The sequence below is a fragment of the Notamacropus eugenii genome, chromosome 2, assembly GCF_028372415.1.
Source record: "Notamacropus eugenii isolate mMacEug1 chromosome 2, mMacEug1.pri_v2, whole genome shotgun sequence".
Lineage (NCBI taxonomy): Eukaryota > Metazoa > Chordata > Mammalia > Diprotodontia > Macropodidae > Notamacropus > Notamacropus eugenii.
This window is the reverse complement of record NC_092873.1, coordinates 367,925,781-367,944,057: the sequence shown is the minus strand read 5'-3', so window position 1 is coordinate 367,944,057 and position 18,277 is coordinate 367,925,781. Positions and strand designations below refer to the sequence as shown.

Here is an 18,277-nt window from a genome sequence, read left to right as displayed (position 1 = left end):
TGGGGCCATCCAAGGAATGTAGCAATAAAAATTGGAACATATGACTTACTTTCCCCCACCCCACCAACCCTTTATTTTTGCCGGGATAATTGTATTGAAAAAAATCCATTACTTCCCAGACAGTAACCTGTAATCATGATCTCCCATAAGTTGGCAGAGGAAAGCTGACCAGTCAAAAGAATCCTTCAAGAAAATGGTTAGCAATTTTTTTTCTTTTAGTAAGTACTCCACTACGCAAAATCTTTAAAATCAGATCCAAAGACAATTATTTATTTTCCAGACTTAATTTAATAGCAAAAACACCCCTGGAGTACTGAATGTGGTATTTGACTTTTCCTTTGGTCATTCTCTGCATCAGTAGCACCACTCTGCTCAAGAATGTGAGTCTGTAAAACACACACACATGCACACACAAAAACACACAAACAAGGGCATCTCAGCCCAAGAGAGGTGTTTGGGGGCACTGGCTAGAGGCCTTATTCACAGTGTAAGAGGACCATCGTGCCAGAGATAGCATAATAAATAATATTTTTTGATGTAAGTTTTTTAGCCTGTTTTTCTCCCTTGGCTCATGATCCCAGACCATGGCCTTGTTGGGAGGAGAAAATGTGAGCCTTGATGAGTACTGCTCATGGAGAGAGTTCCCTCTCTTACCCCCTAAGTAAAGACAACTGATTTACTTAAATTAGAAAACTCTGGGAAGAAAGTATTCCTTTGCTTACAAACTTAGGATCCAGGACTTTAGTTGAATGTATGCATGTGTGTATATACATACATACATATACCCATGCATATACATATATACATACATACACACATACATATACATATATATTATGTATATGTTATGTGTGTATTTTAGCAAGAAGCATCATAGAGCAAAGGACAAAGAGCTGGCCTCAAACCCAAAACCTGGGAAGCAAGGTCATTTAGTGGAAAGATCACAGAATGTAAAATCAAAAGGTCCAGGTTCAAATGCCGCCTCTGAAGTTAGTAATTGTGTGATGACCTTGGGCAAGTAGATTAACCTCCCTGGGTCTCAGTTTCTCCATCTATAAAATGAAGGTGTCAGAGCACAAAACCTCTGCAATACTTTCTAGTTCTTGATTTATGGCTCTACAGATTTAAATCTTGCTGCTGGTCAAGTTATTTAAACTGCTAGTGCTCTAGGCAGCTTTGTAACACTATAAGTTGCAGAGATCTGCCATGGAAGAGGGAGTTTTCTCACCTGGGAGTTCTTTATATGAGCAAAGTCACAGGTCTGTCCAAACACTATTTTCCCTTTTCTTTTTTTCATCATTCCCCTTCCTTCTCCTTCCTTCCTTTCTCTCTTCCCTTCTCTTCTCTGCTTGTCTCTTCTCTCTCTCCTTCCTTTTTTTTCCCCATTTAACTTCAACACACCTCTTGGTTTTGCTTTACCACACATATGTAATTCAAATCTGTCGTTCATCATGTCTCAAAGCTAAGAATCCAAGCTATGTGGAAGTCCAACAGTCTGGAGCTCGCCAAGGTGAAATAAACAATTCAAATGAATCCTGATTCACTATAATACATCACCTATATTGATGGACCAAATGGTCCTTTAATGAAAAGCTTCCTACCTCATGTGCCCTTTCATCCCTCATATCAGTCCCTTAAAAACTCGCCTCATCCAAGAATTGTCACCATTTCTACCAGCTCACATGAGCAATGGTTGGAAGGGATTCCCAGGGCATTCACAGTCAAGAATAAAAGCCCTGGTTGCCCCTTTCCCTATCGGTCTCTGCATCATATCCTAAATTCATAACCTGAAACTATTCAATCTGATGGAATCCATGATTAGAGTTTAAAAGACCTTCATGTACATTTAGAATAGTCCCAAACTAAAAAAGCGAATGAGAGACTGTCTAAGGTTCTCTTATTGCCTACCTTGTGATGTACATATATATACATACACACATATACGCCTCTGTTCATATATATATACATATATGTATATATGTGTGTGTGTGCATGTGTGTATATATACATATATATATATATGTATACACGCACACACATACAGAGAATGATTATCCAACATTTAGAGTAACCAAACCAGTTGCTTTTCATATTTTTCTCTGGTGACCACAAATGCTCGTTAGAATTTCTGTTAGAATTTGAGCAGCTGTTATCACCCCAAACTTAATAAGAAATGAAATCCAATTGTTTTGGTGAAATCCTGCCTAGAAGCAAGGAAACTTACTTCTCAGTGATTTCCAGATTATTTGAATAGGAAGTCCTGTTCCCCTGCTCTTTCTGACATCAAATAATTTGTCAGACCTCCCTCTTCTCCCACCCCATGAAAGTATTTGATCTATTAGTATCTGTGGATTGAGAAAATAGATAATAGAAGGACAGGAGGCCATCTCCAGTCATCTTAATCTATATCTGGTCATCAGACCCAGATGGCTCCAGAGAAGAAAGTAAAGCTGGTGACTTTGCACAGCCCTCACTTAAATCTAATTCTCTTGCAAGTCATGACATTATCTCCCTGATGTCCTGGTCCTCTTCAAGAATAAAGTTCAAACAACAATGACAACAACAAAAGGAAAATGTAGTCAGATATTTATAGAGCCCTGACAATAACTAATTGGCCTTGTTGGTCCTCATGCAAGTATTGCATCTTGCATCCCTTTCCTTTTGTGAAGGCTGTCTCTCATTCCTGGAATGCATTCCCTCCTTACCTCCACATCTCAAAATCTTGAATGTTCTCCAAGACTCAGCACAAGCACTGCTTGCTCTAGTCTTTCTTGATTGCTACCATGTTTCCAATAATTGCTAATTTCCTCTTCAACAAAATTGTCTTGTATTTATCTTGTATAAATACATGCTATCTCCCCCAAAGGAATGTAAGTTCTCTGAAGACAAGGTTTGCTTCATTTTTGTCTTTTTACTTCCCAATGCCTGGCAGTCTAGTGTCTGATGCATGAAAAGGGCTTAATAAATGGATGGGAATTTGTTGATTAGCTGCCCAAGAATCTGTAAATTACAACTCACTAGACTGGATATCTACTAAGCCTTGTGATTTTTTTCTCTCTTGTCTCTCTGTTTCTCTCTGTGTCTCTGTCTCTGTCCCTGTCTCTCTGTCTCTGTCTATCTCTCTCTCTCTCTCTGAATGGGTAACTTATTCTTTCTATAAATATTTATTGTGGAATAGTTAATTGCATTGGTTTTATCACTAGCAAAATGCTAAGTATCTGTGACATTCCGAGAATTATGACAGTCAATTCTTGTCTTCAAAGTGGAGTAACTATCTGGGTGGGGGAGATAAAACTTGCAAAGGAGGAACTTAAACCCCTCTTCTACGTGACAGCATCAGAGCTGTACAAACTACAGTGAAACAATTGGAACTTTGTACCAGGAACCTGAAGCTTAAAGGTATGTATTTCTTTCCCAGCATCTGTCCCCATTCCTTATAGTCTTCTGCCAGTCCTTCATGACTACTCCCTCTATCAATCTCAAAATAATCCCAGTATCAAGGATATGCCACCTAAGCCTTCTCTTCTCCTCCGGTACCGCTTTGTTACCTCAACCTCTTCACCCTCAGTGTCATCACAGTCAGTGGGTGCACAAACAATTGACTCTCTGTGGGACAGCCTATCCTTTCTCTGTGTTGACCATGAATGTCTTACGTGTAAGCCACCCATGGAGAGGGTATGCAAAAATGCTTGGATCCCTAGACCTCCCTGAATTCCAGAAGACTTCTTCCTTGGCATGAATCCTTCTTGTTCTCTCCCAGACAGCAGCAGTCTTTTGGTTTCTCCCCATGGGTCTTCTTTCTTTTCTGCTATTCAAGCTTAAAGCAATGGATTCACTAGTTATGGCTCTGTCTGGCAATTTCAGAGTAGAATGATATCCTCTCAGAGTAACTGCTTTAAGGAAGGATGACTCTTATTTGGGAATGGATGTATAAATATTGCTATTAGTCTTTATTACAGATTTTTTAGCTTCCTATACCTACTTAACAATACTTAACAATAATTGCTTATGTCATTGTATTCTTCTCTGTTTTGGATTTGATCTGAAATATACAAAATGTATGTAGTGTATACTTAAAATATACTTAAAATACCCAAACAATGGTTTTCAACTAGAATTTTGAAAGTGGTTCACAAATATTATCTCATTTGATTCTTATAACAATCTTCAGAGATAGATACTATTATTACTCTCATCTTACAAATGAAGAAACTGAAGCAAACAGTGGCTAAGTGATTTGTCCATGGTCATGTGGCTAGTAAGTGTCTGAGATTGGATTTGAACTCAGTTCTCTCTGACAGTGCTTTATTCTCTATATCACCTAGGTACTTCTAGACCTACTGCTGAGGAGATGTGCAATTTTGCCATGCAATTCTCAAATCTATACGGAAGGTGACAACAGAATAAGGGGTGTCTCACACATATCAATAAAGCATTTGTCAAATGTCTATTATACTAATACTATATGTTATATATGCTAGTATATATGTATAAATGCTATATATTATTATAATAAATAAAACATTCATTTAAAGGCATTATAGAATTCATAATATCTTTATCATCATTTATTTTTCTCAGTGGATATTCAGTGCAATTATCACATGGGTGTCTGTGTATTTTAAAAAATATTTTTAATCATAACTTTCATTTTCACATTACCTACATTTCCTCCTATGTCTTTCCCACCTTCCTTCCCCATTCCCTCCCAAAGAGGCATCCTTTATCCTTTTTTAAAAGAGTTTTAAAAGAGGAATAAAACTAAGAAACAATAAAAAACCAATCAACACTTCAAAATATCCATTATATATAGTATTGCACTCTGTGGATCACCAGCTCTGTAAAGAAACTAATAGAGATGTCATCACACATATCTTTTTTTGGGGGGGGTGCAGAGTTTATTCTTTCTAATTTCAAAACAGTCAGCTTCAGTTATCTGGTCTTTCCACTTACATTAAGATGGTCATTGGTTATATGTTTTCCTAGACCCTGTTTACTTTACTTTGCATCTTTAAAAGTCTTTTTTATGTTTCTCTTTTCATGCTCATTGTTTCTTATATTACAGGAATATTTTATTATATTTAATTACCACAAAGCATTTAGCTATTCCTCAGATGATAGAAATCTACTTTATTTCCAAGTCTATCTGTCATCTATATATCTATTTATCCATCCATCCATTCATCCACTCATCCATCCATCATCATCTATCTATCTATCTATCTATCTATCTATCTATCTATCTATCTATCATCTATCTATCTATCTATCTATCTATCTATCTATCTATCTATCTATCTATCTATCTATCTACCTATGTATCCATCCATTCACTCACCCACCCATCCATCCATCCATCCATCCATCCATCCATCCATCCATCCATCCATCCATCTATTTATCTATCTATATGTCTGTCTGTCTGTCTATTTGTGTATTTGCTTTTATATCTATCCAGATGCCTACTTGGGGAATCTATCCAGACAGATTGATATGAACTACATGTCAATATAATTGTATTTTTTTTTGGTAATCAAATCCTCCATGTTTTATTTTATGTATTTAAAAACATTATTTTGAGAAAATAGCATCCACTTTTATGAGTCATGAACCTTTTCAGGAGCCTGGAGAAACCAGACCCCAAGCACTTCAGGAAAAATGGAAAGTGAGCATCAAATGCAGCAGAGAATAAGTCAACAGGAAAGTTGAATTAAGAGACACACCAGAATGATAATCCTCCCCCTCAAAAGACATACACATGCATGAACTTACAATAACAAAGGGTCACTCCCTAACCTGCAGACTTGAGTCAATAGGGGAAGAGTCAATAGCAAAGACATGATTTCCTCCACTAGAATGTAAGCTTCTTGAAGATAAAGACTACTTGTTCTTTGTTTTTGTACCTCTAGACCCCAGAAATATGCCTGGCAAATCATTATTTACCCAATATATGCTTGTTTAATTAATGAAGTTGAAAAAGGAAAAGGAATAGTACAGTGAGGGAGGCATCTGAAACACACAGGACACGATCTGTGTGGACATACTTCCATAGACAACCTCTTTCCAGTGTGCATATAGTACAATGGAGAACAGAAATTTATGCTAAAAATAAAAATAATAACTCACACTTCTGTAGCACTTTCAGGTTTGCAAAGCAGTTTTCCTGTAACAAATTAGCAAGGTAAACCATGCACATATTGTCCCCATTTTACAAATAAGGGAATTGAGACTCGGAAAAGGAAAGTAACTTGCCTAGGGTCATGCAGCTGGCTAAGTACCAGGACCAGGATTCAAACTCAGGTCTCTCCTGACTCCATTTCCAGTTCTCTTTGCATTATACCACATTGTCTTCTAAACTATTATTCCATAGCAGCCAGCTGGCACAATAGATAGAGTGCTGTACCCAGAGTCAGGAAGATGGAAGTTCAAATCCAGTTTTAGTCATTTACTAGCTGTGTGTACCTAGGCAAGTCATTTAGCCTCCTGCTTGCCATATTTTCCTAATCTATAAAATTAAGATAATAATAGCTCAACTCCCAGGATTGTTTTGAGTATCAAATGAGATAATATTTATAAGGTGCTTTGCAAGACTTAAATAAAGGATTACATATGGCACAATAGATAGAGCACTGGGCTTAGAATCAGGAAGACTCATTTCAGGAGTTCAAATCTGGCCTTACACACTTAATAGCTGTGTGATACCAGACAAGTCATGTAACCCTGTTTGCCTCAGTTTCTCATCTGTAAAAAGAGAAGGAAATGACAAACCACTCCAGTATCTTTGCCAAGAAAACCCCAAATAGGGTCACAAAGAGTTGGACAGAACAAAACAGTTGTTGTTATCCACGGGACCAAATGCTTAAAAATCAGATTTTTTTTTTTTCCTACAAAATAACCACCACATTTCTTTCAGACCCAGGGCTGTATTTCAGGATTTGGGGGTTGTGTTGGGAAGCGCCAGTTCTACATTTGAAATGATTGGAAAATCACACTTTTGATGCCTCCCCTTCACATATTTAACTCTATTCTCTTCCCTCTAGGTTTGCCCTCTAGGTTCCAAATTAAAACTTAGTGATCACACTAATGTCCTCGATGAATAGGAAAAAAGTCTGTCTGTACCTTGGATGAATACAAGAGGTGTTGAAATCTCCACAGAAGGTAGCAGTGTCCTAACCACACCTTGTCTCTGATGTTTTTATCATTGCTTCTTCACCATTCACAACCCCTTATATTATGCGCATAATGTTTTTACCTTTTAACTTCAGTCCTAGCATTAAGGGAGAGAAGAGAGAGACAAGTCTTGTTTCCTGTAAGTCTGTCACTAAGTGCATAGAAGCTCACAAGGATGCTTAGCACTTAGGCTTCTAGCATCAGAGGCCACAGAGGCAGAATGATATTTTGGGTAGGAAACTGGACTTGGAACCAAGGGACCTCAGTTTTAGTCTTAACTCTGCCTCACATTGTCTGTGTAATGGTGGACATGTCACTCTTTTTGGGCCTCATTTTCTTCTTCCCTAAAATGAATGGGACTCACTTAAGAAATCTTTAAGTTGTAAAATTTTGTAATTCTATTTACTAATTTATACAGAACAGGCTAAATAAATCCCCAAGATACTCTAAGAGTACAGCATTCAGGGCTCAGGCTCCTGCTGTCCCTCCCTGGAAATGTGCAAATAATTCCAGTCAGTACATATATTTCATCATCCACTAGGGGAATCTGACCCTATTGGTGAGTTGCCTATAGATCTTATTACATAGGACTAGAGGTGCAGTGGATAGAGAGCATAGGACCTGGAGTCAGGAGGACCTGAGACTTACTAGCTATGGGGGAGTCACTTAACCCTGTTTGCCTCAGTTCCCTCATCTGTAAAATGAGCTAGAGAAGGAAATGGCAGACCATTCCACTATCTTTGCCAAGAAAATCCCAATGGGAATTCACCCCAATGGTGGTGGGGGTGGAGCCAAGATGGTGGACTAAAAGCAAGGACTTGCTTGAGCTCTTCTCCCAAACTCCTGCAAATGCTTGCAAAAAATGACTCTAAACAAATTCTAGAGCTTCAGAACCCACAAAGGGAAGGAGTGAGGCAAATCTTCAGTCCAGGACAGCCTGGTAGGTTGATAGGACACATCTGTCACACTGAACTGGAAGTAGAGTGGAGCACAATCCAGCATGGGCCATGCTAGCACAAATGGGGCTTGAATCACTGGCAGCTGTGGCAGTTTCCAGACTTCTCAATCCACAAATGCCAAAGGAAGCATAGAAGGTCAGTGGGAAAACTCTGTTGGATTTGAGTGGGAGAGGGGCACAGTCTTGCTGGGGTCTGGCTCCAACCCCTGGGGCAGAGGAGGAGGCAGAAGGAAGTGACAGCAGCAGCAGCAGCACCTTCCAGAACTCTGGGCCCACAGATGGTGGAGGATCAAGTGGCTGATACAAAACTCTAAAGACTGGGACAGTACACCCATCCCCACTTCCACCTGCACCCCCACTGGAAACATAATCCTACCTTGACAAAAAGTGAGAAAGTTAAGTATTTGGCTGGGTAGATGAGCAAACAGAAGAGAAAAAAATCAGACTATAGAATCTTACTTTGGTGACAAGATAAAAATATACAACCAGAAAGTCAAAGCTCCTACATCCAAAGCCACCAAGAAAAATATGAATTGGTCACAGGCCATGGAAGAGCTCAAAAAGGATTTTGAAAATCAAGTAAGAGAAGTTGAGGAAAAATTGGGAAGAGAAATGAGAGTGATGCAAGAAAATCATGAAAAGTGAGCTTGCTAAAGGAGACCCAAAGAAATGCTGAAGAAAATAACACCTTAAAAAATAGACAAACTCAAATGGCAAAAGAGGTCCAAAAAAGCCAATGAGGAGAAGAATGCCTTTAAAAGTAGGATTGGCCAAATGGAAAAGGAGGTCCAAAACCTCACTGAACAAAATAGTTCTTCAAAATTAGAATGGAGCAAATGGAAGCTAATGACTTTATGAGAAATCAAGAAATTACAAAACAGAAACAAAAGAATGGGGAAAAAAAAGAAGACAATGTGAAATAACTCATTGGAAAAACCACTGACTTGGAAAATAGATCCAGGAGAGATAACTGAAAAATTATTGGACTATCTGAAAGTCATAATCAAAAAAGGAGACTAGACATCATCTTTCAAGAAATTATCAAGGAAAACTGCCCTGATATTTTAGAACCAAAGGGCAAGATAGAAATGGAAAGAATCCACTGATAACCTCCTGAAAGAGATCCCAAAGGGAAAACTCCTAGAAATATTGTAGCCAAATTCCAGAGTTTCCAGGTCAAGGAGAAAATATTGCAACAAGCCAGAAAGAAATAATTCAAGTATTGTGTTAATACAATCAGGATAACACAAAATCCAGCAGCTTCTTCATTAAGGGACTGAAGGGTTTGGAATATGATATTCTGGAGGTCAGAGGAGCTAGGATTAAAACCAAGAATCACATGCCCAGCAAAACTGAGTATAATACTCCAGGGGAAAAATGGAATTTCAATGAAATAGAGAACTTTCAAGCATTCTTAATGAAGAGACCAGAGCTAAATAGAAAATTTGACTTTCAGATATAAAAATCAACAGAAGCATGAAGAGATAAACAAGAAAGAGAAATCTTGAAGAACTTATTAAAGTTGAACTATTTATATTCCTACATGGAAAGATAATATTTGTAACTCATGAGACTTTGCTTAGTATTAGGGTAGTTGGAGGAAAGATAGATAGATAGATAAATAGATAGACAGATAGATAGATAGATAGATAGATAGATAGATAGATAGATAGATAGATAGATAGATAGATGGCATAGGGTGAGTTGAAAATGAAGGGATGATATCTAAAAATAAAATTAAAAAGTGAGAGAGGAATATATTGGGAGGAGGAGAAAGGGAGAGATAGAATGCGGTAAATTATTTCACAAGAGGCAAGAAAAAGGTTTCACAATAGAAGGGAAGGTGGAGGAGATGAGAGGGGATAAATAAATATTACTTTCATCAGATTTGGCTTAAGGATGGAATAACACACACACTCAATTGGATATCTTACCCTACAGGAAAATAAGGGAGAAGGGATTAAGGGTGGAGAATAATAGAAGGAAGGGCAACTTGGGGGAGGGGGTAGTCAGAAGCTAACACTTTTGAAAAGGAACAGGGTCAAAGTTGAAAACAGAATCAAAGTTAAAAATAGAATTTGTTGGGGGCAGGACTGGATAGAGAGAGATATAGTCTTTCACAATATGACTATTATGTAAGTGTTTTGCACAACTACACATGTATAACCAATATTGAATTGTTTGCCTTCTCAATGAGGGTGGATGGAGAGGGAAGAATGAAGAGAATTTGGAACTCAAAGTTTTAAAAAACAAATGTTAAAATTATTTTTACATGCAACTGGAAAATAAGATATATAGGCAATGGGATATAGAAATCTATCTGTTCCCAAGGAAGTAAGGGGGAAGGGATGGGTGGGGACATAAAATGAAAAGCAGACTGGGGAAAGGGGTAATCAGAATACATGCTATATTGGGGTTGGGGGAGGAGAGAGATGGGGAGAAAATTTGGAACTCAAAATCTTGTGGAAATGAATGTTTAAAACTAAAAATAAATTAACAACAAAAAAAGAAAACCCCAATGGAGTCATAAAAAGTCAGACACAACTGAAACAACTCAACAACAAAAAAATATTAAAAGCTATTGGGAATCAGAGAAGATGTGGGTAAAAATCCTACTTCATATACTTATCAGTCATGTGACCTTGATCAAATAACCTAACTTCTTTGAGACTCGGTTTTCCTCATCTATAAAATGGGATGGTAATACAGTTTCAGGAACATAGTGAAGTGGTTAGTAGATACGTATTGACTGACTACCTATCTATATGCATTTTTATGAGAATCAAATGTAAGAATATGTGTAAAAAAGTTTTGTGAGATTAAAAACATTTGAGAAATATTGATTATTTATTATGTCTGCCAGTGCAAATATTGTTACCTTTGTTATGTTGCTTTTAGAAGAAAAGCTTGGGGCAGCTTGGTGGCAAAATGGATAGAGCACTGACCCTGAAGTCAGGAGGACCTGAGTTCAAATCTAACCTCAGAAACAATGCTTACTAACTGTGTGACCCTGGGCAAGTCACATAACCCCAATTGCCTCCGAGGGGAAAAAAGAAAGAAGGAAAGTCTTCAATTCTCTAATGCACATGATAGATCTTCTAGTATTTTGTTCAAAGTCCAAACCTCTTGGACCATCAACTCTAATACATATTGGCAATAATAGTAACAACAATAACAAATACATTTAAAAATTTGCAAAGCACTCTAAAAATATTATCTAATTTTGATCCTCAAAGATAGATGCTATTATTATCACCATTTTACCAATCATGAAAGTGAGGCAAATTGAGGTTAAGAGACTTGTCCAGGGTTCCATAGCTAGTGAATGTTTGAGGCTGGGTTTGAATTCTTGACTTTCTGAGTCTAGCAGCAATGTTCTACATACCATACCACCTAGCTTCACACTGTAGATGACTTTAAACTTCAGTACTTCAACGGATGTGTGATGTCCTCACTGTGGTTACTCCCTCTACTGATGTAGAGTTTAATACATCCGTACCTTCAAATGTTGGGTGACTATTGGCCATGTCATCCAGTAAACTCTCCAAAACAGGTCTATCCAACATGTTTTCTTGACATTAGGTGGACATCAATGGAGCATACAGAGCTATCCTTTGCTCTCTCTAGATGACTACTTCACTTTCTTTTCTGGTCATTCCTCTCTTCTCTCAGTCTCTCTGTATCTTCCTGTTTCTCTATCTCTCTTCCTCTGTCTCTGTCTCTCTATCTCTCTGTCTCTACATCTCTGTTTCTGTGTCTCTCTGTCTTTCTCAGGTACCCTTTACATTACTTCTCTTCTGTAATTCTTGACTAGCAATATTGCAGCCTCCCATGTCAATCATGAGCCTCTCTATTGCCCCTTGGGTAACCTCCAACTTTAATTCTTCAGAGACCATGGAATTCTATGACTCACAATAACATAGCATCAGCAAAGTTTCTATTTATCAAAGAGGTCCAGGACCATTTCCAATGTTAGCACATCACGGTGGGTGGCTGGGAAATTTCCGTAACAAGTGGATCAGTCCATTGAGTAGTAGAAACCCAGAGATTCATCTTGAGCGAAGGGACCAAGAAGATGGTTAGATGAAGAGACTGGGCCAAAGTAGAACATCAAAGAATAGTTATACTCTATGTTATGTGCTACATAGTAGAAAAGGAGGCTAGTATTTTCAGCTACATATTCAGAAAAAGAAATACCAGCTTCAGTTAAGGAGGTCTTAACTAATCCTTATAATTTTTATTACTTCCCTGTCTCCCTCTCCACCTTCCAATGTCTAAGGCTTCAATATCCAGGAAACTTACTTGGGTATCAACATCAAGGACCATCTTGACCACATCTAAGAACACTGAAAGATATCTAGGATTGCTACTCATCAAGATGAACTAGCCAATAAATACAGGTTTTGGTTTTGAGAATATGAAGTTTTTTCTTTCTAATTCACAGGCACAGTGGATAGAGAGCTGGGTCTAGAGTCAAGGAGACCTGAGTTCAACTCCAACCTCAGACACTTATTAACGGTGTGACCCTGGGTTTGCCTTAGCTTCCTCATCTGTAAGATGAGCTAGAGAAGGAAATTGTAAACCATTCCAATATCTCTTCCAAGAAAACATCAAATGGGGTCATAAAGAGTCAGACACAACTAAAAATGACTCAACAACAGCAACAACACATTCACATTTCACTTCATGTTTTTCTTCTCCAATGAACAAAAAACCCAAGAAAACAAAACAAAAAAACTTGAAGAGTTAGACCCTTCAGGTCACATTTTCTTTTTAAGTCTCTGCCTAACATCTAGAATGATTTATCAGACAAATTCCTTGTAAACCAGTTTGTCTGTCTGTCTATCTATCTATCTACCTATCATCTATATGCTATGTTCAACTAGAGTTAGAGAAAAACATCAGGCTTGAGCCTATAATAAAGTCTTTGGACAATAATCCAAGCAAACTCAAACCGACATTAACACAATACAGGATGAGATAAATCAAAACCAGAATCATGTCTTCATCTCACTGTCTTTTAATACAACTCTTATTGTCCAAATATAGAAACTGCTTTGGTACCTCTCTTCTACGTTTTTGTAGCTTAAAAGTTAATTTCCCTTATTTTCTTTTGTTATTTTTCAAGTGTGTGTGTGTGTGTGTGTGTGTGTGTGTGTGTGTGCATGAGTTCAACAAAACCGTCAGTTTGACTCTCAAAAGAACACTGAGGTTGGATGTTAGATTCGAGATTCTAGGACTAGATTATGGTTTTGGCTGTACTCTGAAGGAGTTATATGAGCTTGGCCAAGTCATTTCTTTTCTTTGGACTCTCTTTGCCTACTCTGTCAAGTGAAAGGGGTTGGATTAGAATGTTGATAACAAAAGTCCTTTCCAGTTCTAACATTCTATGGCTCTATTTTGCATCCTGTTGAGAACGAAAATTTATTAGACAAATTAACCCTTTCATCACTGGGGAAAAGACCAGAGATTTAAGAAAATGTATTTTATTTGGAAACCATTTCAGTTCTTGACGTTCATGACTCTCATCAAAAGTAAACTAGATACAAGTGGCAAAATCAGCAGCAATGTTTTTCACCATTCTGGAAGGACGCCATCTTTGGGCAATTAATTACGTTTGGCCATATTTCAGCCTCTGGACAAACAGCTGCAATTTATGAGAAGTGACATTTTCTAAATTAGTAAAAAAAAAGTCTCTATGAAGTAATAAAGAATGTTGTACTCCATAATAACTAATGTTGTACCGTTGTTAGCTGTCTAACTCTTCATGATCCCATCAAAGGTTTTCTTGGCCAAGATGCTGGAGTGGTTTGCCATTTCCTTTTCCAGTTCATTTTACAGATGAGGAAGCTGAGGTACATGGGGTTAAATGACTTGCCCAGGGTTACACAGCTAGTAAGTGTCTAAGGCCAGATTTGAACTCAAGAAGAGAAGTATTCCTGAATCCAGGCCCAGCACTCTATCCACTGTGCCACCTAGCTGCTCCACTGTTGAAGTAAATGCAGTGAATTTGGAGCCAAAGTTCCAGGTTCCAATTCTGATTGCCATTACCACCTCCATAGGTTTGAGAAAGCCACTTAACATCTATGGGTCTCTGTTTCTTCATACATAAAATGCGGGTGTTAGAATATAGACATATAGAATCCACTCCAACTCTAAAATTATGATTCTAGATGTCTTAACAGTTTTATTTGTCTCATAACTGCAAAAAGTCCCCTTCTCCTATAATAAAAACTTGCATAAAAGAGAAGCATCTGTAAGAATAAGGCAAAGGAATATATAGTTAGCCACCTTAACTTTCTGAAAGAACATTTAATTCTAACATGCCTTTATGTAGCCTATTCAACATGACCTGAGCTAAGAACATGGATTGATTCTCCTTCAGATTCCCTTTTTATCTTTTTAAAAAAAATTTTTAATGTTAAAAAAATTCACTGAAACACCAATTTGCCCTTAATTATGGCAAGAGAGCTTCTAATATAACAGAATAAAAGTGATGGATTATAGGACCAACGCACTGCAAAATTAAGAAACTTGGATTCCCTTCCTATCACTTATACCCTAATAGAAAGGGTCAAAATATTTTAGGAGACTTTATGGCATAAAATACAGGGTTTATCCATTTCAAGGACCTGGGGCTAAATCCCAGTTTTTTCTTCATCTATAAATAGAGAGGGTCAGATTATAATCAGTAAGATTCTTTCCAGTATAAATCTATGATCTTAGGATCTGGATCACTTGCTGAGTGATGATGATGATGGTGGTGGTGATGGTGGTGATGATGATGATGGTGGTGGTGATGGTGGTGATAGTGGTGGTGGTGATGATGATGATGATGGTGGTAGTGGTGGTGGTGGTGATGATGATGATGATGGTGGTGGTGGTGATGGTGATGATGGTGGTGGTGATGGTGGTGATGGTGGTGGTGGTGATGATGGTGGTGGTGATGGTGGTGGTGGTGATGATGATGATGATGGTGGTAGTGGTGGCGGTGGTGATGATGATGATGATGGTGGTGGTGGTGATGGTGATGATGGTGGTGGTGATGGTGGTGATGGTGGTGGTGGTGATGGTGGTGGTGGTGATGATGGTGGTGGTGATGGTGGTGATGGTGGTGGTGATGGTGGTGATGGTGGTGGTGATAATGATGATGATGATGGTGGTGGTTATGGTGATAACATTTTTATAGTGATTTGAAGTGTTCAGAGTACTTTACACATGTCATCTCTTTTGATCTTTACAACCATCCAAGGTAGGTGCTATTATTATTCCCATCTTACAGATGAAGAAGCTGAGTTTGAGAGAAGTTAAGAGTCTTGCTCAGGGTCACACAAGGCATATTTGAGGTCCTATCTTTATAATGTCTCTTCAATCTATCTCCTCCTTTCTTTGCATACCACTATTGCCCAGGCCCTCATCACTTTGCACCTGATCTATTTGAAACAGTCCCCTAACTATTCTTCCTGAAAGCTTTAAATGTTTCCCTATTGCCTCCTGACTAAAGTGCCAGGGAAGCAACAAAGTAGAAACAGTGCAGGCTTTGCAATCCAGTGACCAGGGTTCAAATCCTCACCTTGGCACTTCTAGTTCAAAATTGATGGTCCCAAGATTTTAGATTAAGAAGCAAACCTCAACCTACTTTTCCAAGCTAATTTCATAATGCTTCCTTCATGAACCAACCAAACTGAAAAACCAACAGTCATCATTGCTGACTGTTGTCCTGTATTCTCCCATTTCTCTCTGTCTCTCTATCTCTCTGTCTTTGTCTCTTTTTCCTGGGTCTCTCCCCTACCTTCTTACATAAGACTTTTCAGGATTCAACCATCCCCACCCCAGCTGTTGTTGTTTGCTCTCTCTACCATTAAACCAGTGGCTCTATCTCTCTTCTATATCTTTCTCCCACACTACCCACCCACGTGGACTGTTTCACTTGTGTCTGTATCCTCAGTGCTCCTCTCAGTGCCTGGCACATAGTAGGTGCTTAATAAATACTTCTTGATTGACCACATTAACAGCATCCTAGGACAGTTCTCTGCCAGCCCTTAATGTGATCAATTTTATTCACTGTAATAGAGTCACCTAATTTTAGAACAGAATGGACTCCAGAGATTATTTAATCCACCCCACCTCATTTTACAGATGAGGAACTGGGAGTTCTGGAGAACCAAAGAATGAGAGGCAGAGCCCACTAGACTCTGGATCACTCACCTCCTAGTTGTGCCTTTTTAAAAGGTAGTTTTTTTCCCCTCACTGAACGTAGATAGACAGATAGACAGACAGACAGACAGACAGATAGATAGACAGACAGAGATATAGATGTATAGTTGTATGTATGCATGTACATATGCATGTATTTATGTGCATGTATGTGTACATCTGCATGGCATGCATGTATATACGCACATGCACACACAGGCTCACACAAACATGCACCTATGTATGCATACATGTTCACACATGTTCATACACACCACACATATATGAACCCATATGGTGCATTATGCATGCATGCATGTGTGTGCATGTGTTTGTGTGTATAAACCTATGTACATGCATTCACACATATGTATGCATACCATATATGTACATGCACAATACATATACACATACATATGTATATATATATATATATATGCAACAAACCTAGCTCATTATATGCACCTCTAATATCCCAATTCTTACTAATTGTTTGACATTTTTAATGTAACATTTCAAGGCCATAATAAAAATAAGCATATTTTGTGAGGTAGTACAGTGAATAAAGCACCTGGCCCAGAGTGAAGAAGATCTGAGTTCAGAGATACCTGGAGTAGGGAAGATTCATCTGGGGTCAAGTTGCCTCAGATACTTACTTTCTGTGTGACCCTGAGCAAAACATTTAACCCTGTTTGCCTCAGTTTCCTCATCTGTAAAATGAGCTAGAGAAGGAAATGGCAAACCATTCTAGTATCTTTGCTGAGAAAACCTCAAATGGGGTCATTTCAGACATTACTGCAAACGACTGGAAAAATAAAGGAGGAAGGGGGGCCAGAAAAGAGAGAAAGAGAAAGAAGGAAAAGGAGGGGGAAAAGAAGAGGAAGGGAGGGAATATAGGAGAGAGGAGCAAGCAGAAAAGAGAGAAGAGGGGAGGGAGGATGGAAGGGGATACAAAAGAAAGGAGGGATAGAGAGCAGTCAAGAGGCAAATAGAAGAGGGAGGAGAGATCTACCGGCAGGTCCCGGCAGCCTTGTTTGGGTTAATGAAAAAAAGCAAGTCTGTGATCAGCACAGGTGGGCAGCCTATCGAATCCTTGAAAATCAGCATCATTTCAACCAATAAGGCAATTACCAATCACTGTCCTTTACCTCCAGTGTGTTTCCAATATTTATTAGAGAAGCAAACCAGTAGCGTAGAGTTCTCCCACTCCAGGTTAGTGTAAAGGGAGAAAATGGGCCCTGATCCAGCTTTCTAACCAATCTCAAAAGGCTGCAGAAATTAAAAGTCCAAGGATTGGGTCGGGGGGGTGGGGAAGGAGCCACTCCTTTAAGTCTTTAGAACTCTTTAAGTCACTCTTTCAGATGTGCAAAATCATACTCACCATTCAGCATCAGATTTTCAAAGCTGGCTGGACTTGGTCACCACTTTCCCCAGCAGCTAGAGCACCAGGCAGACTTTCTCTGTTTGGAAACTTCACCATGGTTCCCAACCAGGAACAAAAAGCTCCCGGCTCCCACTACAAACAAAGACCAGGAGAGCTAGGCCTGACTGAGGCTCTGATATGTATCACTGGCAACGTATTGTCCTGCCAGTTTTCTTATAGGAGGTGGTGAGCTGATTTTTCTTTTTGAAGGAAGGGTATTGGCAAGAAGCCCTTTATTATTTGCACAACTATATACTGCAGAGAGTATGGAATTGAGGGCATCAGCAAACCTGGGTTCTAGTTCTGAGAGTACTGGGGAATATAATGGAAATAGCAATGGCATGAATTTAAGTAGATGACCTGGGTTGGAGACTCAGCAACTTTATCTGTAAAATGAAGGAGTTGAATTAGAGAATATCTATATTCCCTTCCAGTTCTGACATTCTATAGGAGATCTAGGCCTTGGTTTCCCTGTTTTTCCACTCATTTGTTGAACAAGTATTTATTATCTATCCGGGCATGGCACTTTT

General features: G+C 38.6%; 1 protein-coding gene across 5 annotated transcripts in view; it reads right to left on the bottom strand.

The window, feature by feature from the left end:
- ANKFN1 (ankyrin repeat and fibronectin type III domain containing 1) overlaps nucleotides 1-18,277 on the bottom strand; it is a 556,807-nt gene that overhangs the window by 469,465 nt on the left and 69,065 nt on the right. Inside the window, exon 1 of one of the 5 annotated variants that reach the window (XM_072646757.1) lies at nucleotides 17,706-17,803. The exons of 3 other annotated variants lie outside the window; for them this stretch is intronic. Coding sequence is in view for 1 of the 2 variants with exons in the window: in XM_072646759.1 (XP_072502860.1) it covers nucleotides 17,706-17,708 (3 nt within the window). In the remaining variant the exon portion in view is untranslated. Of the gene's footprint in view, nucleotides 1-17,705; nucleotides 17,804-18,277 lie in introns of those variants that run through there. One more of the 5 variants, XM_072646759.1, reaches the window with a different exon arrangement.